A 21,871-nucleotide genomic window follows, 5' to 3' on the forward strand; every position below is an offset into this window, starting at 1 on the left:
ACGCACATAGAGCGCACAACTACTGATTCCTGAAAGAATAGTCCCTAATTAGTCAATAGTTTCTTCTCATCCGGCAATCTTACTTAACCTAAATCCCTGTAATACGTGCTCTTCATGACTGACATCTTTGGTGGACGCCAGTGGCTTTAAAGTCCAAGGCGGGTGTGCGTGTTCAAGCGCAACAGGATTACTGTGTGGGGTCTTTGTTGCATGATTGGATTGTGGATTTATGATTGTGTGAGATGGGTGGAGCAAAAGAGATCAAATCATGATAGGTGACAGGAGAGAAGATTACAAACCACAGGTTTAAAGTCGTAATACTAATCAATAACATTGTAGCAAGTGCAGCATATCGGACTTGCTTTTTCCCGTCGCAATTGATCGCATGGAAGGAAGCAGCATGCCAGCATCCCACACACACAAATGTTTCTATCTTACGCAATAGCCGGCCCCATTCCTGTGGTCGGAGACTTCCGTTAAAGCAGCGCTCGGAATAGCAATGCGGCCCGTGACAGCTTCCATTTATCTAGCGTGTATTGCACATCGAGCCACGTGGAAGTAAGGGAGACGTGCTGGCTTTGAAGAACTTGTATCTGAAGGCTTCTGAGTGAACCAAAGCGGGATGGGGCCCAGCAGAAGGGCCTGAACGCTCTTCCGCTTGCTGTCATGGAGAAATAGAGCGTTTTCATTCAAAAGGCGAGGGCATTCGCCACACGTATCCGTCCCCCATGGAAGTGGTCCCAGCACACTCTGTCCCGTGTGCATGGCTGCAGATGAGACGCTTGTTTTTGTCAATGCTGTGAATGATGTCCCCCGGCAAGGAGGCACTTCAGGACAATTTCATTTCATTTCCGTCATCATGGAAGATTATATGCTTGAGCGCAAATATTTTACATAACTGAAATTTTTGTCAAAGCAAGAAGAAGGGTGGACGTTATCACATTCGTTTTTGTTTTGGTTAAAAATGTTTGACTTTTGTTAAAGATGGACAAATGATTTAGACTTTTTTTTTTACTTGTTGAAGTTTTTTTTTTAAGTGAATATTTATGGAAAATAAATCTGCTGTTTTAATAATGCAATAATAATTCATTTTAGAACTGTATTAATTATAATTACTTTGTCAATTAACAAAGGAAATGCACTCCATTTGGTTAGTGGCATCTTGACAATTTGGATTTTCAGAACAAGCCCGATGTTCGTCCTGCTACATGATGAATATGTCTCCCTCTGAGAGTCATGAAATTTACGAGGCTCATTAATGTGGGGGAGGCGGACGACACACCACTGCCGTCAGGCATAGCACGCTAATTGCTTTTTCTAATTGAACAAGGTTGTGCATGTACTTAATTTGTTCTCAATTGTGCTGCGAGGCATCACACAAGAGACCAGATGCACACCAACACGTCGCAGCCGTTCACCTGTAGGCATTTTCATTATGTTGCCAGATTGATTACCCATAATGACTTGCTGTGAGTCCAAGAAGGTACAGTAGGTCGCCATGCTGGAGAGCTCGTGAGTTTATTCCCCCATCTGGTTGTGTGCTATATGAAGTGACTTTGACATCTTGCCAACAGGGTTAAACCGGTTAACCTAATCTGAACGAGAGACTCTGATTGGTGGACGGACGAGGAAGGAGGAGCCCTCTCCCAGCTGTCCGGCTAAATATTGCCCTCCTTCATTATACACCAAAGATATTTAGTTTTTTTTTTTTTTTTTTTGTGGCGCACAAACATGCAGTGTGGTCAGTTCGACCTCTGTTTAGTGTCGTACAACGTTTGAACATAACAGCTCAGTCATGAACAGCATTTGACTGCTACTAATGTGGCCAAAGTGGTGAAGCTTCTTTGCAGTCTTTTCCAGTGTTTTCTTCTGTGGAGCGGCCGAGTAACGGTCATGTTTAAAGTCAAAACAAAAAGCACACCATCCTGCTCGATAAGCAGCTGCAGTGAAAATTCGCAGCAGGGGACCAGAGTAGCGCTTGAGATGTTTTTCTTTTTTTATTCTTTAGTTTTCTTCTTCTTCTTCCTCAGAGGGTTCTTATCATCAGACTCAGCCATCTGGTTTCCATCTGTGTTCGTCTCTCTACAGATCACGGGGTGTTCCATGCTTCCAAATCTTCTTTCACTACGTTTTAAAAAGGAATTAAATACTAAAATGCAAGAAACAAATCCAGATGAAAGCTGCTGAAACACTTCATGACATATTCAAAACGTTCCCTTTTCATGATCGTCTCAATGGAGCAATTCCAGGCTGGTACTCCTAAAAACAAAGGTGCGAGCACAGATGGGGAGAATATTTTACTTGGCTGCGAGGTGAAGCGTGACATGAAATACTGGAGGAATAGCAAAATGATTCCTGGCTGAAAATAAACCAATAAAAGTTTTATGAAAACAGAGGGCAGGTGGGTGAACGCCAAGGTGCTTTCAGCAAGTTGAATTCTTCAGGTCTCACATTTTGTTTTAAGGGATGAGTTTTTATTGGTTTGCAATAATGTAAGCTATAGACAAATCAAATTGTAATATGCACAGTATGTAAGCAAAGTGCCATTATAGGATGATAGTGATCGTAGTGTAGTGTTATGCTACTTGTAAAATATTTCTACTGAAAAAGTGAAGCTGGCAAATTCTAAAGGATCTCTGGCCCTGTTGGTGGAGAAAACTCATACTTTGTACAGCTGGTTGAAATATGACTTCTGACCATGTGACTTCTGGGCCTTTGCGTATGAAACAGGCTGGTCTCGAATTAACAATGAAGTGTATGTCACGGTGGAGAAAAAGAAAATTGGAATACTCTTTTAAAGGATCCTTTTGCTCATTGTAACATGTATTTTATGCAGCCTTTTTGAATAGAGAAGCAGGATCACTATAATTTGTCTGCTGCAAAAGCCGCATGAGTCACTTCATGAAAACTGCACGGAAATGACGTGCAGCCGTTGTTTATTGGCCACTTGTTGCGATGGAAAATGATCTATTGACTTCTCCTTCCACTTTGTATCTTCTTGCACAACAGGACCATTGAGGAAGAAAGTCCGTTTCAAAGAGGCAGTCTGTTTTATCCATGTCTGGATGAGATTTTGAGTGCTAAATCTGGATATTTTAGGCCCAGACATTTGCATGATGTTTTCCAGGCATGTCGCCAAATTCCCATTTGGCTCGCTAATGGACAGTCGGCTGGACAGTTGAGGCCCGGCCCACTTCTCCAGCTCTCTAATTATTCTAAATGATATGAGCCGTGGTGGTATGGTGTGGGTCCCACTTCTGCTTGTGTGAAACCTAAACCCGCTTGCCTTGACCACAACTGGGTAGGTTCGGTCAGAATGAGGGAAATCATACTGCCACTGGTTAATCGTCGGTTAATCCTGGTTTATCTGCTTCATCCTGCAATTGTAGTTAAAAATATGACAGAATTGACAGCGCTTGTGTATTGGAGAGAGCCCGAGAGGAGAGTGTGTTTTAGTCATGTGACTCAAGGCCACCACCTCTGCCAAAAAGACTACGAGAAAGAAAAAAAATAAATAAAATAATCCCACTTGCACGTATTGGAAGTTCTGCTCCACTATGCAGGGAACTATTTTTGGGCTTCTGTTTGAAAGAGGAATCCGCTCGCTGGCTGGATGTTGTTTTTTTGTGGTAACATTAAGCTTGGATATATCGTTGCTTTCCCTTTTGTGACCCTCAAAAGTCTTCACGGTTAAAGTGAGGGTCTTTCGGTTGTCCAAATGTTTATGGTGATACGGTATGTGTTGATGAAAGTCGTATCATTGATATTTCATCCCACCATTTCTCCCAAATATTTCTTTCCACAGTCATTTTGACATATAATATTGCCCTGAAGCATTCCTGAAGGTTCCTGTAAAAATCTCAGCCGCTGAGACTTCCTTTCCTTTAAAAACAGGCAGTACGTTGATATTTCGTTTTCCATCAGGATGTCGCAATCACACTTTTTTGGGACCTTCAGTAAGAAGAGATAGTCGCAGGCTTTTTAAAAGTAAGGCATCTTTTTCTGTCATCCCAACATACACAGGTTGTGATGTCATGAATTTTTTTTATGAGTGAATTTTCATTGACTGAGTCAGGAGCATGGTGGTGCTCACTATTATTGTAGGCGCGCCTGTCTGTCTGTCTGTCTGTCAGTGCATGTTTGTCCAAGCAGGCTGCCCACACACAAACAGATGGTCGTACGCACACGTATGCCAGATGGTGTTAGACTTACTTGCCTCACACCTATGCCACTTTGATTCTTCTTTTTCCTTTTCATTTTTTTCCATGGGATCTTAGGAGCTACTCAGTAACTGTGCGTCAACCGAATCAAAATAAATAATTCTGTTCAACCATTTTTATTTGACCTTGAGAGGCTAACTATTTTTTTTTCCATGCTTGTGGTTTTATTATGCATCAAGCTTCTGATTTTTGAAATAACATTTTCTCAGACATTGATTATCAATAAAATATGCATTTTAAGTATCTCTGTCCTACTGGTTTGCCGCCCAGTCACAGAAAAAAATATCCCAGTAATTTTGGGTTTGGTTCCACAGCTCTGTGTGTTTTGGCATCGCACATTTGCCTGAGCACAGCTGAGACCACTGGACGAACGACTCGCAGATTTTTCCTGTGGTCTTTTGGTTGTTTCTAAACTCGGGGAGCTGTCCACCCAAACCTAAAGCCTACACTTGTCAGTCGGGTTAAAGATCAGCAGTTTGTCGTTTGGAAAACGTCAATATGTGGGGGGTTGCCGCCTCATTCTGCTGTGAAGCATTTAATTAGGCCCACACAAAGATGGATCCTTATCTCCACTTCTTCTCCCCACCCTTATGCCCTCAGGCCACAAGTTCAGTAAGAACTAATTCCTTCATTTTATCTCTTTTCCAGCAACGCTCCTCCGGCAAAGTGCTTTTTGACCTAATCTGTGTCCATCTCAACCTGGCGGAGGGAGACTATTTTGGCCTGGAGTACCAGGACCAACGCAAGATGACTGTGAGATGTGCATGACGTTTGAGACTCATTTGAAAACATGTCTTTGTAACTTTCACTCCAATGTTGCACTCTGACCTTCACACAGGTGTGGCTGGACTTGCTGAAGCCAACGATGAAGCAGATCCGACGTATGTTACATGAATGTGTCGTATTACCATTTTAAAGGAACTGTAATGTTTGTTAGGACACTGTAATGCATGGAACCTCTGTAAAAAAAAAAACATATTTTTTATTTACAGATGTGTACAACAAGTTCTTGATAATGCCCAATGCTTAAATGCAAAGGCAGGAATATACAAAACTGTTCTCAAGAATAAGAATATTAGGGCAGGTTACAATTGTAGTCCCAGGCTTCTTTGTGACATCATCAAGCTAAGCTAAAGAACCCATCATTACATTTCAATGATTAGTATAAGGTCTGATATTTGCTATCCTACAGAATTTGACTCAAAAAGATAAGATGACTAAAAGTATACAGCAGCTTTTCTTAACTTATATCCCCCTCCCCCCTCTCATTCAAGGGCCAAAGAACACCATTCTTCGTTTTGTGGTCAAATTCTTCCCTCCTGACCACACACAGATCATGGAGGAGCTGACTCAGTAGGTTACACAATCACACACACACACACACTAGAGAAGTGATAAATTCTAAATTGTGTCTGCTCCGCATTTTAATTTAAATGTCAACCACATTTACTGGTGGCGCACAAAACTTGGCTAGTTAGGTCGCTAGATTTCTCCGAACACTCAGACTGTAGTTGTGGAGCAGGCCCGCTGATTTCAGCAACAGGCAGGAAGTTAAATTCTTATTTTGCCCCTTATTTTACCCTTTCTCACTATTTCAGCATTTCCATGTTTCCCAAACTTTATTGAGCCAAGGTACAGATTTTGAACATAGCCTTACATGTAGCGATAGTACATAAATGAAGCTCCTATCCCGCTTTCTCACGCATTTATTAGACTGTTGTGTGAAATCTGGGTTTATTTAGTGGAACACAAATCTGATGTACTTAGGACGCCCAGATTTATTCTGTTGTATGAATAGCAGCAGGTGGATTACAGAGCTTTTTTGTACCGTCTGTTATCTATTGGAAGAACATTTCTCTCTTCGGCACGTCACGCTATGTCAACAGCATAGCTAGATGAGCAAATATGCAGTATTTGTGGGAAATAATCATTTTCAGACCAATTATGAGATTTTGTGTGGCACAGCTAATCTCTCCTGGCACACTAGTTGAGAATCGCTGGATTACTGGGACATGCAGACCAAATAGAGACATTAATACATCAAGATTTTATTCAACATGCTCTTAAATTTTATGCATGTATAGTAAGCACAGCAAAGTATTTACACTGACTTTGAGAATTCTTGGCCAGTAACCTATCTTCCATTTTTCCTTTTCTCCCTCCCTCTTCCATCTGCTCCTGCTTGCCTACAGGTACCTGTTTGCTTTGCAGATCAAGCGTGACCTGGCCTGCGGTAATCTCATCTGTAATGACTCGAGCGCCGCCCTGATGGTCTCCCACATTATCCAGTGTAAGAGCAAGAAGCGTCACATGTAAAAAAAAAAAAAAACTGAAATCATCCATAAAAATAGAATATTCTATCTAGTGAACTACAGTACACTGTGGTAGCAATGTTAACAAGGTTAGACAGGATGTTAAGAGTGAATGGTACCATTTGTATTTCACTGACCACATGAATGTAGTCATGGTGTCGACAGAAGGATGCGGCGCAGCAGGCTAAGGAAAGTCTATTGGTTGCCAGAGCAACCGTCATTTGTGTGTCTATACAGCACTACCGCATGGGGAGATGAATAAAAGTAGAACTAGAATAGAAACCAGCTGAGCGCAGACCTCTGCCAAGTCCGAAAAAATCGTTTGATTGGAAAATCACTTGTTGGTGCAGCTCCATCTGCTGGAACGGCTTGAGCACCGTTTCACTTCGCCTAAATGGACATGAAGTTTTAATTAACAGTGGCAAGTGATAATAAATTATTTGAACAATTCCTCTGTTCATATTGTCATCAAAATGAAGCAGTTGCTGCACTGTGCATTTTCCACCCCGCCTTCTCCGCTCAGCTAACTTCCATATCCCCATCTGTCGTTCCCCAAATTCAGCGGAGATAGGAGACTTCGACGAGACCCAAAGCTGGCAGCATCTCCTCCACAATAAATACCTGCCAGACCAAGACGCCATCCGGGACAAGATCACCGACTGCCACCGCAAACATGTGTAAGTTGTAACACTTTGAGCTGCTTGTTAAACTCTGAGCTGCCCTAATCTGACTGGGCATCCGTTCCACAAGGGTGTAAGGATTTATAAACACACACTACACACCCACCTCGCAATCATGACCTTCCAGGAGATTTCTATCTTTCTCATATAAACACACACTCATGGTGGACTGAGTGTAATTAGAGCACCCCTGCGTTCATCGCCTTACATTTTGCCCAATCTGTGTACACTACACAATATCTATGCAAGACGCACGCACTTTTTTTCGAGCGACCCCAACACAGAACCCTTGACATACATTCCCTCTATACCACCCATCCCAACTTCCACACATTTTTTCCATTGCACACATCCGTTTATTCCCAATCAATCCACAAATATACTCCGTGAATTTACACGCATTATTCCACTGTTTGCGTAAACACATCATTTAAAAGTTAAAAGTGTCGGCAGATAAACACTGAAAGCCCAAGCAGCCCGCTCCTCGCCACTTTCCCTTCCCCCATCGCTCAGCCGAGGCAGGAAGGAAGTGGCTCATTCAGCAGCGTATAGAGGAAACAGGAAGATATTTTCCGATTTGCAGGGAAACAAAGCTTGTCAGCGCCATCTGATTTCGCCACATATTTAAAGCGTGCGTTTGTTTATTCCAATCACCTCGGTCATCACTGTGGTCTAATTCAAGGTTAATGCAAACACTTAAAACACGCTATTTCCAAACATTGACACATCATCCAACTTCACGCTGTTATGTTAACCACACACTGTTTATTAAACAAGGCCTCAGCGAGATAAGCATGAGATTAACCAGCGGCTCGATGAACCCGTTCCTCTTGTCTTCAGCGGACAGACCCCCGCAGAGTCAGACTACCAGTTGCTGGAAATCGCCCGGCGACTTGAAATGTATGGCGTCCGTCTGCACCCGGCCAAGGACCGTGAGGGCACCAAACTCAGCTTGGCTGTTGCCCACACTGGGGTGCTAGTGTTCCAGGTACCATCCAAGCAGAAAGTTTACATTTTACCCCAAAATGCTGTTTAGAAATTGAGAGATGAACAAAAGAATCTTTCTATGGAGTGAGACTGTTTTCTTTTCAGGGCTACACCAAAATAAATGCCTTCAATTGGTCCAAGATTCGCAAACTCAGCTTCAAACGCAAACGCTTTCTTATCAAGCTGAGGGCTGACCCCGCTGTAAGTTCCTCCTGACCTTACTCATGTGACCTCCAAGCTATTTCTATTCCCAGCGCCTTCCGTTGTGAGGCTGCTTTTTCGCTCCAGCTCTCCTTATGCCCACCTCTTGTTCTTCTTCCAGCAAAGCGGTCACCATGACACGCTGGAGTTTGCAATGGCCAGCAGGGACTGCTGCAAAATCTTCTGGAAGATCTGTGTGGAGTATCACGCCTTCTTTAGACTCTTCGAGGAGCCCAAGCCCAAACCCAAGCCCATCCTCTTCACCAGAGGATCCTCTTTTCGATTCAGGTAGCAAAAGAATATGTACATAGTGTAGAGAAATACGATTCGATAGATGGGCTGGATGGGTGGGGTTATCCTTTTGTGCCCTGTTGTCGCAGCGGTCGGACTCAGAAGCAGATCATTGATTATGTGAAGGATTCCGAGCCGAAAAAAGTTCCGTTTGAAAGGTGAGACTCTTGTCCTCGCTTAAACTTTTTGCCAAATATTTGCATGTGATTTGACCTCAATTGTCAACCCTTGTCAGGAAGCACAGTAAGATTCTGTCCAGTAGCAACATGCCCCATCAGTCCTCTTCCTTCCGATCGCAAGTGCCAAAGGAGGTAACGGATTCATATTAGAGAAGATTAAAAAGCAAACACCAAAAAAAAAAAAATCTCCTCCACTGTCTTCCAGACTGCCGCATCAGTGCCAATGGAAGATCTGCCAGACTCGGCCCGACAAGTGGACAAGGATGCACAGGAACTGCCAGGGACCACGTCTGCCACCAACGGCTTTGCTGATAACAGCGCAGATACCAGGCACAATCACCAAGGCACAGGCTTGCCGCCGGATAAGCGTCTCCTCAATCCAGGTCCATCCTGCAGGGCAAACAAAGGCAGCAGTTCTTCCATCCCTTACATAGACTGCAGCGACGTAGACAGTGAATGCGATGTGACAAAGAGCAGTGCGGGCTGTAGCCAAACCGATGATGACGAGCACAATAAGCACGCCGGTTGTAACGCTTCTAACGGGGGCCCAAATGGGAACCTGTTCAGGCTCGTTAACGGCTTCTACCACACTAATCATCCGGGGTTGATGCAACAGCAGGATGTAAAGGCCCAACGGCAAGTCACGCCGGCCAACAGAAACGGCAGCGACCGTTCGCAGCCTAGCAAGGTTAACGGGAGCTACGAGCTCAACGACGATGACACTTTGTCAAGTATTAACGGCGGCTCCTATCACGGCCGCCTTCCGCTCCATAGTACGCTGCTGGACGAGATCTTTCAGGCTCGCGAGAAGAGGGGCGCCACGCCGGGGCGCCCCTTCGGAACGGGCACTCAAAGCCAGTGCTCGAGCCCGGTGATGAGCAGCTTCCACCATCGCACAAACTCGCTCGGTCAAAGCGAGCTCACAAACGGTCACTCTCGATGGGATGACGCCGGGCATTTTTTCAGTAAGCGTCCCGGGGCTGCCCCCGTCGAGGCGCCCGCTGTACCGCCGCCTAACCACTATAGCGGCTACTCGCCTGCCAATATCATCTCCAACCGCACTCCTGCACATTTAGCCAAGCAGTGCAACAACAACATGCGGAATCGCTCCGAGACCGATCCATTCATTCTCAGCCAGTTCACGTCCACTCCCATTTATCACGCCAAGCTGCCCGCTCAGACCCCTTGTTCGGCCCCTCTGGAGCGAAGAATGATTATAACTAACAATAATCATAGCGGGAACCTCCTGGCCCCGGGTCAGACGCGTTCCAGTACAGTGCAGCGCCTGTTCGGCCAGCGCGGAAGCCCGGCAGCTCAAAAGAATCGTAACAATCTAAATCAGACGGTTCAAATGATTGACGGCTCCACCAGCAGCGGCAGCGACACCAGCGACACCGAGTCGGAAACGGGCAGCAGCGCGTACGGCCACCCGCTAATGTTTGGCAATCCCGCCGCTGTCAGTTCCATGAATTCGGTCAACTCCAACGGCGTGAGCTCGTCCCCGCTTCCGCGCTGTAAATTCTCTTTTGGGAGTCTTCAGCTGGTGGACGGTAATGATGGAGAGGCGGAACCAGGTTGCTACAACTTCAATGCGGATGATGTTGGCGGCCGTGTTTTCAGTTGCTAAGGGCAATGTCGGCCAATCGCAGCTCACTTTAATGATATTTTGCTTGTTTTAAGGGTTATTGCGCAGTTTAGACGGCAAGCAAAACTAGTATTTGCTTGAATTTAGTCTCTAATTGTTTTTGATTACGCTGATAGATTACAAGTAAAAATTGCATAGAACAACGTGATTTAGTGGCACCTTGGTGGTCACCAGGATTGCGCATAGCTCACGAGGGATTTTGGCCCATTCTTTGGCAATAAGCAGCATGGAGCTCCAGAGTGAGGGCAACCGAAACTAATTTGGTGTGTCTTCCAATTGAAATAACACCAGTTGCGTTACTCTTTCACCAAGCCTTTTGCTGATGTTTTCATGACCCAACGACTTCATATTTCCATATTTCAATTGAGATTGGAAGTACGAAATTGATTCCTAGAACAGATGTCCTTTATCAATGCCAGTTTAGATTGGAAGTACTGGTAATAACGGGAGCCAGAATTCTGTTGTAGGGTAATACTGGCTTCACTCAACATTTAGTAATGTGGTTGTTGTGGATGTAAAGTTGTGACCACTATGGGATGCCAGATCTGCCATTTGCTTTGTGTGTGTGTGTGAAGTTCTGGTGACTGTAATAGACGGTGGGTGACATCATGAAATTCATGGACATAATTCAAGAATAATGATAATGTTCAAATTGACTTTGCATCGGGGCTTAATTATTTGAGTTTTACAACGAAGGCTAAGTTTCCAAGCCGTTGCCTGGCATCACGCTAACAGGGCGATCTTGCCAGCAAGGTTGTTATTTCGCAGGTTTAACAATGTGCCATAACCCCACACTGTATATTTATATTTGTACACCACCGTTTTATGAAGAATACATGAATTCTAACTCTAAAGGACTAACAGACTACATAACCCCGTTGTTGTTGTTTTTAGCGAAATTAAGTGTTTGCCACCTTTTATGTCTAGGCCAGGGGTGGGCAAACTTTTTGACTCGCGGGCCGAACTGGGTTCTAAATTTGGACCGGAGGGCCGGACCAGGAGCAGATGGACGTAGGCTTTGTGTGAAGTCATATAAGCGACCTGTAAAGGTCATTGCATAAAAGATCTTGGCCTTCAGTAGGTAGTAAAGCATGGATATTCCAAACAATTTTTTTGAAAACAAATGCATTTATTAACAGCATTAAAAAAATAATAATTCACTAAAAAACTGCTATCAGTGATTCTCATAAAATACGATACTGTTATTATGAATAACAATCTCCATCACTTCAGTGCCTGCAGGTCAGATTAATGAAAGATGTTTATCTTATGACACCACATCAAACGGCAAACATTCTGACCAAATATATCATCTTGAAGAATCGGTGAAAGCATACATACAAATAAAGTAATCAAAACAGCAACACGGTGAGGGGTATCTGAAAATCAGAGCAGAGTTTTAACTCGCAAACACCTGGTAACAGAGGTGAGGAAACGGGAAACACCTCCTTAAAGTAAGCCTTAAGAACTTTACAGGTTAAGATTAGGCGTAAATAGGTGGTGCATCAATGTCCTTGAGCATCCTGCATTGTTTGAAAATGAGAATGGTCGCTAGTTTCAATCCCTGCTATGTGTACAAATCATATTCAAAATGCATTTTTTTACAATAAACTTGAGAGCCTCCCGTTCATTTTCAGTGGGAACAGTGTTGTTGGTCTCCCTTTTTTGCTAGTGCGTCATAGTCTGGAGTAAAATTTGTTGTGGCAATTCTTAGGCGAGATCCGAGGTGTTGGTCCGTTTACCTTGATCTGTGACGGGTTGATGTTGATGTGGCTGAACGTCACGTCGCGTACGTCGAGCCAAATGGGCCACTCTTTTTTAACATTCGGCACTCACTTCTTTTTTTCGGGCCACTCATTTTAATGGAAGGATTCCAGGGGAAGGTTTGTGGGTGGCTTTAGCGCAAAACTGCATCTGAAAGCTCAGCGCGCGAATTATAAGAATGCTGTCGTCAAAGCCCACGCTCTAAATTCGGGACTGATACGAATAGAGCGAGAGTGCGCCAAGTCCGTACTACTGAGTACGTACACGCACTTGTGAGTGTGCACCGAGCTTTCTGACACGGCTTCCGGTAGTAAATGCGCAGGCGAGCGCTTCGCCATCTACTGGGAAAACGCAGTCATTGCAGGCAAAATGACCAAAAAAAAAAAGTTTAATAATACAATTTGTTCAGGGTTGGCGGGCCGGATTAAACGGTCCCGTGGGCCGGATGTGGCCCGCGGGCCGTAGTTTGCCCACCCCTGGTCTAGGCATAGATATGCGATCATTTGTTTAAACCAAGGTTGTCCAAATCGGGTTCTTAAAGGCCGCTGATGTTTTGGATGTTTCCCCTCCTCCAATACACCTGATCAGAATCTGGTTGGACATCCCTAGTTTAAACTTCCTCATGTTGTGTAATACATTAGATTCCTAGTTGAAGTGATATGAAGGAGGTGTTTGTCTTTAGTCCGTCTGCGCCCGTCCTGACCTTTGTCACCTGTGAACATTTTCGAGAGGGCAGCTGTTTAGGATAATCGTCCTTCTTAGACACTTGTTGCACTTGTTACAGGAGTAGCAACGCTCACCGGCCTTTTGGAGCACTTTCATACTTGCACGGTCTTTTTGTGGTCCAGACTTTTGTAGTATTTTCTCTTTCAAATTAGAGATGCCGAACTGACGTATTTGAATAGATTAGTGGCAGTTCCAATAACCTTTATATCTATTTATGTAGCGTATTTTTGATAAGTGTGGCTCGGTCACGTCGATGGCTGACGGGTCTTTTTCAGTCTGCACTCACCAGTTCAACATGAACTCATTAACTTGTGACCATTCATGCTGTCTGCTTGACTTGGCACCTGGCATGCAAGCACACGCACAAACACGCACGCACACGTCGCACTGTGTGTGTCCTCTTTCCTTGGAGTCAAATTCCCCGGCCTGCTTAAGTTTCCATTGTGGTGTTGCCACATTAGGGAACTCTGTCCCAACCTGCTATTTGTTTTTCCATCACCAAAGGATGTTTCTGAACGAGAGCCGAATATTATTACAATCTGACACCTTGCTGACTCTGAGTGACCTTGGCTTGTTTTGGTAACAAATGTAGACACTGTTACTCTTTTTAAGCATGTTTTCTGTTTTTCCGCCCCCATCACCCCGCTTCAAAATGCATGTTAATCAGACGAGCACCTTTTCTGTCATTCAGTTCTGTTCTTGCTCACTTTGGCTTTCACTGTTAAAGGCTTTCAAGTGGTTCTAGAATGTTTGAGAAGCTTCGTGATCCTGATATACGGCAACGCCTTGTATTACTTTTACACTGCTGTATGTTTCCAAACATTTCGGAACCATTTGTCCTATGTTTCCTCACTGTGCACACAAGGGGCAAAATAAAGTTGCCTCAACTCCAGTGGGTGGTGGTGGTGGTGGTGGGGGAAGGTGGGGTGACAGACGGATGGATACAAGTGAAGTTACATGTAATGCATGTTGTAAGTGCAAAGGAATATTTGAACCGTATTGCACGTTTCTAAGTTGTTCATGTGGGATTTTTTTTCTTTTGTTCGAGGACGGATGTACAATCACGCACATACTGGAGTTGAGTCTTCTTTTATTTCCTCTCATCAAAAAAAAAAAAAATGTTCATTATAATATGCTGTACATACGTCAGCTAGATCGTGACATGATAGATTGTGATTTTGTACTTTTTCGGAATAATCAGAGCTTAATTTGCTCATATACATGTTCCTATAGTTGTTTTTTGAATTACATTACATGACTTAGCTTGTGTTTGATATTTATTTGCTTCCTGCTGAATTCTAAACCTTGCAGTAATTACTAGATTTGCAAAGGTCCCCATAAAACTGTTGAACATGTAGTCCTCAATCTTGACACACAAAATATGTGCGCTGGACATACTCCGGGTTTCATTCTTGTTGCTGTTTTTACACATCTGTCACCTTTGTTATTTCCACCTTAAAATTGAAATCTGCTTGCTTTACTCTTCCTTCATCTCTGTAACCTAACACTGTAACCTATTTTTCTCCACCTGCATCAATTAAAAAAAAAAAATCTAATAATAAAGAAAATGTGCATGATTCAGAAAAATAATCATTGGGAATTCTCTGCCTTAAACACCGGAACAGAAAAGATGTCCACGACCTGTTTTGCGTCGGTCCATCGTGTGCATGTGCTCTGCTCGATGGCCCCTGCACTGTTTTGACTTGCTTGTGTTTGTGTATGTTTTCGAGCACACCGGTAAGTAGTTACGGACTCAGTGCTTTTCCACCAGCATGTGGACTCTTGGAACTTGACACCCGGGCAAGTATGACATCATAGTTTTGTAGTTAGCTTTTGTAGAGTAGAGCGACGTCTAGTCCGACTGCAATCCCGCCACGGCAAAGCATGAACGACTTGAAATGTGTTTTCTTTTAGACGCCTCGGCTTGCGACTAACCCTGTTCTCACTACTAACGCATGTCGTACTGTATCTTGGTTTGTGAGGATCTTCTCTCATCTGGAAATTCATCGCCTGGTTGCTCAAGTGTTTCTGTTGATGTAGTAGCTGTGATGATAGATCTATACAAGTTGCCAGTGAGTTTTTCCACAGTAGTTGAAGTACTTTGTGTTGCATCACATTCACTCAAACTCCTTGTGAGTGTTGACCTCTCACTTTTTAATTCTTACTGACCCTCCCTAATCTTCCTCTCCATTTACCTCCCCCAGGAGGTCCTGCTTCGGAGGCGTCCCCGCTGAAAACAAACGGCATTTTGAACAGAGAGGTTCCTATCGGTGTGGTGCCCCCGAGTCAGCTGTCACCGCTTTCCAGCCCCCTCCTCGGTGACGCCGGATACATTCGGAACGAGGATGAGGATGAAGCCAGAAGGAAGGTGGGCGTACAAAACAATAAATGAGAAAAGTAATGCATAAAAGTCGCTCAGATGATTTCATGCCACCATTTTGTTTTGTGTCCAGAAGTTTCCCACAGACAAGGCGTATTTCATCGCAAAGGAACTGTTGACCACCGAGCGGACCTACCTCAAGGAACTGCAGGTCATCACTGAGGTAAGGAGGCCAATAGATGGAAAAAACTTTCTTCCCACCTCATCTTTTCCAGCTGTCTAAGTGTTAACCGGCCGCTTGTAAAGTTCAACAACTTGTAAATTGTTTGCTCATTAAGACAGGAGCTGGTCCAGTGAATAATGATCAACAGTGTGTCAAAGAAGGTTCATGGCACAACTTACTTAGCGTAAAATACTTTAGAGTCCCACTGACCTTGGTTTGGGATGAAAATGACTCGTAATCTGATTTTTTTGCTCAGTCAGCTGTTGTTTCCCAAGGGTGGTTTTTAGCTACTTTGATGTGGGAGAGAAAGGCGTGTGCTGAGTGCTTTTTAAAACTCTTGAATATTTTCTTTGGCTGGCATAACTAAACTTTCAAAATGCCTCCCACCCTTCCTCCCTTTCCGTTGCTTGTCTGAACTGTCTCACTGTTTATTCCCCTCACCCTCTTTTTCTTTTTTTTTCTTTTTTTGTGTCCATCCCAGTCTTTCCAACATATTGCGGAGAAAGATGAAGAAGCATTTCCAGTTGCTGTTCGCAACCTGATATCAGGCAACTATGATCCAATCTACAAATTCCACCAAGGGTTCCTCAAGGAGGTGGAGCAGAGACTGGCACAATGGTCAGTATTGACATCAGACTCCAAGGAGGCTTGAATTCAAAAATATTTTCAAGATATTCCAAATTATATGAAATGTGAGCCGTAAATAATGTCATCATGTCAACTTTACTTTCAGGGAGGGTCGATCCAATGCACACATCAAGGGAGACTATCAACGAATCGGTGATGTTCTGTTGAAGAACATTCAGAGTCTGAGGGTAATTGAACCACTGCTACCATGGCCTGTGTATAAAATACACCTTTTCCTGCAATTCTCCAAATTCTGTATTCCATCTGCAGCAGCTGACGACTCATCTGCAGAAACATTCTGAGTGCCTGGTTGAGCTGGAACGATCCTGTCGGTAAGTCAAAATCGACCAACCAATATTCTCTGAGTGGTGGGTATGGGTTAAGCCCCTCCCCCGTTTGTGTTTCTCAGGTCCAGTCGCAAGGCGGAGGCTCTGTGTGGAGAACTGGAGCAGCAGAAGGTGTGCTACCTCCCCTTGAACGTCTTCCTCCTGCGGCCGCTCCACCGCCTGCTTCACTACAAGCTCATCCTAGAGAGACTCTGCAAGCACTACCCGCCTACTCATGAAGACTTTAGAGACTGCAGAGGTAACGAGTCTTGCCGCTACTTTGCTGTCTTCAAAATGACTGTACATGTGTGAATATTGAAGGAATAAGCAGATGAAAAATATTTACCAATATACCTATAATATACACTATTCCAGTTTAGCATCGGCTCTTCAATGTTCTCATGCATTTTCTCGGGAAACTATTTTGTAGTTTCGAACAGGCTGCTTTTAAATGATATCCTCGCTTATTGTCTCCCTCCTGTAGCGGCCCTGGCGGACATCACAGAGATGGTGCTGCAGCTGCAAGGCACCATGATGAAAATGGAGAATTTTCAAAAGCTTCTTGAGCTGAAGAAAGATCTGACTGGCATTGAAAATCTGGCCATCCCCGGCAGGGTAAAACACCTGGTTTAGCGGACGTCAATAATTCTATTGTCCTCTATATCTATGTGTGATTTTCTTGGGCTGACAGGAGTTCATTAGACTTGGATGCCTCAGTAAACTTTCTGGGAAAGGCCTGCAGCACAGAATGTTCTTCCTGGTATGACTTCAAAGATGCTTTAGAGCTAGTTTAAATGTATGTAGGTGCAAAATGAATAACTCCGCTTTTTTTCTCTCTGCCTTTTTCTCTATAGTTCAGCGATTCCTTAGTGTATACTAGTCGGGGAATGACTTCATCCAACCAATTCAAAGTCCATGGCCAGCTACCCCTCTTTGGCATGACGGTATTGCTTTCTATATTGTTGGATTGGACCTTTATCTGTTTTGAAATCCAGATTAAATATCAGAATGTATTCAGAATAATACCACGTGTTTTTGGAATATAACCTTTTCTGTGTCTGTGCATGTGCAGATTACTGAGAGTGAAGAGGAGTGGGGCGTCCCTCATGCTTTTACCCTCTATGGACAACGGCAGTCGGTGGTGGTGGCAGCCAGGTACAACTCGTTAATTTTAACTGATCAAACTAATTACCAAATCTTGTGGACTTTTCTTGAAACACCTCATATTGCAAGCTCGCTGATGACAAAAAAAAACGTAATTGACCTAATTGCAAGAGTTCAATGAAGATACCCTCCTCCTTCTCAGCTGCGCTGCCGAGATGGAACGGTGGCTGGAGGACATCAGGATGGCCATTGACCTGGCTGAGCAGACCAATGGCCCTCACATGGATCTCCTCTCCACCAGCCCTTGTGATAATAGTAAGGACCCATCGCCACACGCATTCAAATACTTCCGTTTTGTACGAAACTTTTGCAGGCCTGAAACGGAAATCTCAACAAAGTTATTTTATCGACGTGAAATTTAAAAAACAATTTGTGTCATTCTCTCATGACATCACTCACGATTGAGCTTGAGACTTTGCGCCACAAGTTAGCAGCATCTTCAAATATAACGTCTCCGTGCACCACTGAATGCCATAGGAATGAATTAGGCCCCTTTTGATGTGCTTGACTTGGCCACCAGGGGGAGCAGTACAACTCAACACAAAGAAAAGTTTCAAAGCTACCATAACGAAAATTACTCTGATTTGGAAAAAATCTCAAGGCACCATTGTGTACTAATTTGTTTTCATCGCAGTCGTATCTGTTGTTCCTCAGAGCTGCCGGAGGAAGGTGGGGCCGAGCACGAGTCCGAGGAGGAGCTCTGTGGTTCACGTTCATCTCTAGAGCGCCAAGCTCAGCGCGGTAACACCACCGTGCATGTGTGCTGGCATCGCAACACCAGCGTGTCCATGGTGGACTTCAGTATTGCTGTGGAGGTACACAATCTTTTCCTGCTGGTTTCCTACTACGCTATTGCTACACCTCTTTGCCCTCTTCCTGGTTCTTGTTAATATTCACATTACTGCTGCCCTTCTTCCAGAACCAGCTCTCGGGGAACCTCCTGAGAAAGTTCAAGAACAGTAATGGTTGGCAGAAACTCTGGGTGGTCTTCACCAACTTCAGCCTCTTTTTCTACAAGTCACACCAGGTTTGAGAATAGAAAAAGACAAGCCATGATTTATTGTATTCATTGTGCCAGTTTTAGGACTTGGAGCTTTCTTAGCACGATCTTATGAAGAAGAACTGAACATTATTGCTTTGAGATTTTACTGAGACTTGAAATACATGACTTGAAAGTATGAAGGTCATCATTTGCAAACTTGGCAAGCCACCACGTGGAAGATTACGAGTAAATTAATAATCATTGCTAACCCTAACCCTAACTACTACGACAACTAACTTGATCCGTAACTATAAAACACAAGCTAAGCTACGCTATCCCCACAGTTCAGCTCACTGCCGGTCAAACATTAACTTTATATCAGTTAGTCATTTAAGTGAGCAAAAGACAATACAGAGACTCTTTTGAGTCCATAAAAAATACATACTGGGTTTGTACAGCAAACTAACGTAATTAATGATACAAAGTGCAAGGTCGTACAATTTGACTTATTGAACTTTCTTAACCCAATTAAAGACTCAATTGACTTGACAATTTAGTCGGGGGGGGCCTACTTGACTTTTGCCACAGTAACTTGGGACTAGGTCAGGGGTGGGCAAACTTTTTGACTCGCGGGCCGAACTAGGTTCTAAATTTGGACCGGAGGGCCGGACAAGGAGCAGATGGACGTAGGCGTTGTGTGAAGTCATATAAGCGACCTGTAAAGGTCATTGCATAAAAGATCTTGGCCTTTAGTAGGTAGTAAAGCATGGATATTCCAAACAATTTTTTTGAAAACAAATGCATTTATTAACAGCATTAAAAAAATAATAATTCACTAAAAAACTGCTATCAGTGATTCTCATAAAATACGACACTGTTATTATGAATAACAATCTCCATCACTTCAGTGCCTGCAGGTCAGATTAATGAAAGATGTTTATCTTATTAGATCACATCAAACGGCAAACATTCTGACCAAATATATCATCTTGAAGAATCGGTGAAAGCATACATCCAAATAAAGTAATCAAAACAGCAACACGGTGAGGGGTATCTGAAAATCAGAGCAGAGTTTTAACTCGCAAACACCTGGTAACAGAGGTGAGGAAACGGGAAACACCTCCTTAAAGTAAGCCTTAAGAATTTTACAGGTTAAGATTAGTCGCAAATAGGTGGTGCATCAATGTCCTTGAGCATCCTGCATTGTTTGAAAATGAGAATGGTCGCTAGTTTCAATCCCTGCTATGTGTACAAATCATATTCAAAATGCATTTTTTTACAATAAACTTGAGAGCCTCCCGTTCATTTTCAGTGGGAACAGTGTTGTTGGTCTCCCTTTTTTGCTAGTGCGTCATAGTCTGGAGTAAAATTTGTTGTGGCAATTCTTAGGCGAGATCCGAGGTGTTGGTCCGTTTACCTTGATCTGTGACGGGTTGATGTTGATGTGGCTGAACGTCACGTCGCGTACGTCGAGCCAAATTGGCCACTCTTTTTTAACATTCGGCACTCACTTCTTTTTTTCGGGCCACTCATTTTAATGGAAGGATTCCAGGGGAAGGTTTGTGGGTGGCTGTAGCGCAAAACTGCATCTGAAAGCTCAGCGCGCGAATTATAAGAATGCTGTCGTCAAAGCCCACGCTCTAAATTCGGGACTGATACGAATAGAGCGAGAGTGCGCCAAGTCCGTACTACTGAGTACGTACACGCACTTGTGAGTGTGCACCGAGCTTTCTGACACGGCTTCCGGTAGTAAATGCGCAGGCGAGCGCTTCGCCATCTACTGGAAAAACGCAGTCATTGCAGGCAAAATGGCCAAAAAAAAAAGGTTTAATAATACAATTTGTTCAGGGTTGGCGGGCCGGATTAAACGGTCCCGTGGGCCGGATGTGGCCCGCGGGCCGTAGTTTGCCCACCCCTGGACTAGGTTGACACTTTAAGATTTGCAACATATATTCCACTGAATAAAGGTAACAACTGCAGTCTTCCGACAGGATGACTACCCTCTGGCCAGCCTTCCTTTGCTAGGCTACTCTGTCACCGTTCCATCCGAGTCGGAGAACATCCACAAGGACTATGTCTTCAAACTTCACTTCAAGTCCCACGTCTACTATTTCAGATCGGAGAGCGAGTACACATTTGAACGGTAAACAGTCTCCTACGAATAATTTTAAAAACATATCCACATATGTACATTGTAAGCATCAATGGCGGGCGGTGAATTTTGGATCTGCATTTCACCAGGTGGATGGAGGTGATCCGCAGTGCCACATGCTCCACAAGCCGCTCCCTGCCAAGCAACAGGAAAGATCTTTATTGATACCCCACGGGGGAAGATCTGGATTGTCAGCTGCTTTCAAGCCAAAAAGACACACCGAATCATGCCACTTTGCACTAATTAATATCCGCAAATAAATCATCTTTTCACTTTCACCTTCAACACACACTTGGGAGGTTCTTCACTGCCACCACTCACTTTCCACACAGCTTGTTTGTATTCATGATGCCATTTTTTCCTCCTCCTGGCAAGCCATGCACATTCTTATCACAAAGCCGGCCTAACATTTACCACAAGTGTTTGCATTGTGTTGGTCTAAAATCATTTCACGCACAGGTTAGAGATGATAATTTATATACCTGTAAATCAGGGGTCACCAACACGGTTGCCCGTGAGGACCGTGTGAGTCGCCCGCAGGGCTGTTCTAAAATTAGCTCAAATAGCGGCACTTATCAGTGAGCTGCATCTATTTATTTTATTTGAGCTATTCTTGTTTAAATCATACTTGCATGTGAACTGGAAATGACAATAACACTTTGTGTGTCTTGACACGTGAAGAAATTGACAATAAAGCAGACTTTGACTTTAATAGTTAAAGCTAAATTAAGCAAATTTGCTATTTCAGAAGTGTGTGTCAGTAAGTAGCCCTGGGCTTAAGAAAGTTTGGTGACCCCTGCTGTAAATGGATTTATTTTCAATGACAATTTAAATACATTACTGCAGTGCCACTTTCAAAGAGAACACATCTTTTATTGTTTTTGTTTCGCAGCAGATTTTTGTACAGTTCTTTGATACACTGTGAAACGATCTGCTTTGCGTGATTTTTTTTTTCAATTCATTACTTTGCCACATTTTTGTGCCTCACTTATACAGACAATCTTCAGAAGGAGTTTTCTTATACAACCCTGACATTTTTCTATTCTAAATAAAGACAACAATCTGTTTGTAC

General features: G+C 43.7%; 1 protein-coding gene across 3 annotated transcripts in view; it reads left to right on the forward strand.

Moving 5' to 3' along the window:
- LOC133150493 (FERM, ARHGEF and pleckstrin domain-containing protein 1-like) overlaps positions 1-21,870 on the forward strand; it is a 25,687-nt gene extending 3,817 nt beyond the window's left edge. The window contains exons 3-28 of one of the 3 annotated variants that reach the window (XM_061273045.1): positions 4,869-4,973; positions 5,059-5,101; positions 5,495-5,573; positions 6,413-6,510; positions 7,095-7,209; positions 8,053-8,200; positions 8,305-8,400; positions 8,522-8,688; positions 8,781-8,849; positions 8,927-9,002; positions 9,076-9,253; positions 15,210-15,373; positions 15,459-15,548; positions 16,030-16,166; positions 16,282-16,363; positions 16,446-16,507; positions 16,585-16,760; positions 16,986-17,116; positions 17,193-17,261; positions 17,356-17,445; positions 17,574-17,656; positions 17,808-17,920; positions 18,320-18,480; positions 18,585-18,692; positions 20,639-20,790; positions 20,889-21,870. In XM_061273045.1, the coding sequence (XP_061129029.1) occupies positions 4,869-4,973; positions 5,059-5,101; positions 5,495-5,573; positions 6,413-6,510; positions 7,095-7,209; positions 8,053-8,200; positions 8,305-8,400; positions 8,522-8,688; positions 8,781-8,849; positions 8,927-9,002; positions 9,076-9,253; positions 15,210-15,373; positions 15,459-15,548; positions 16,030-16,166; positions 16,282-16,363; positions 16,446-16,507; positions 16,585-16,760; positions 16,986-17,116; positions 17,193-17,261; positions 17,356-17,445; positions 17,574-17,656; positions 17,808-17,920; positions 18,320-18,480; positions 18,585-18,692; positions 20,639-20,790; positions 20,889-20,964 (2,868 nt within the window). In that variant the 3' untranslated portion in view covers positions 20,965-21,870. The remainder of the gene's footprint in view (positions 1-4,868; positions 4,974-5,058; positions 5,102-5,494; positions 5,574-6,412; positions 6,511-7,094; positions 7,210-8,052; positions 8,201-8,304; positions 8,401-8,521; positions 8,689-8,780; positions 8,850-8,926; positions 9,003-9,075; positions 9,254-15,209; positions 15,374-15,458; positions 15,549-16,029; positions 16,167-16,281; positions 16,364-16,445; positions 16,508-16,584; positions 16,761-16,985; positions 17,117-17,192; positions 17,262-17,355; positions 17,446-17,573; positions 17,657-17,807; positions 17,921-18,319; positions 18,481-18,584; positions 18,693-20,638; positions 20,791-20,888) is intronic. The other 2 variants (XM_061273047.1, XM_061273046.1) reach the window with 2 other exon arrangements.
- The last annotated feature ends 1 nt before the right edge of the window (position 21,871 follows it).

Source organism: Syngnathus typhle, linkage group LG2 (genome assembly GCF_033458585.1).
Source record: "Syngnathus typhle isolate RoL2023-S1 ecotype Sweden linkage group LG2, RoL_Styp_1.0, whole genome shotgun sequence".
NCBI lineage: Eukaryota > Metazoa > Chordata > Actinopteri > Syngnathiformes > Syngnathidae > Syngnathus > Syngnathus typhle.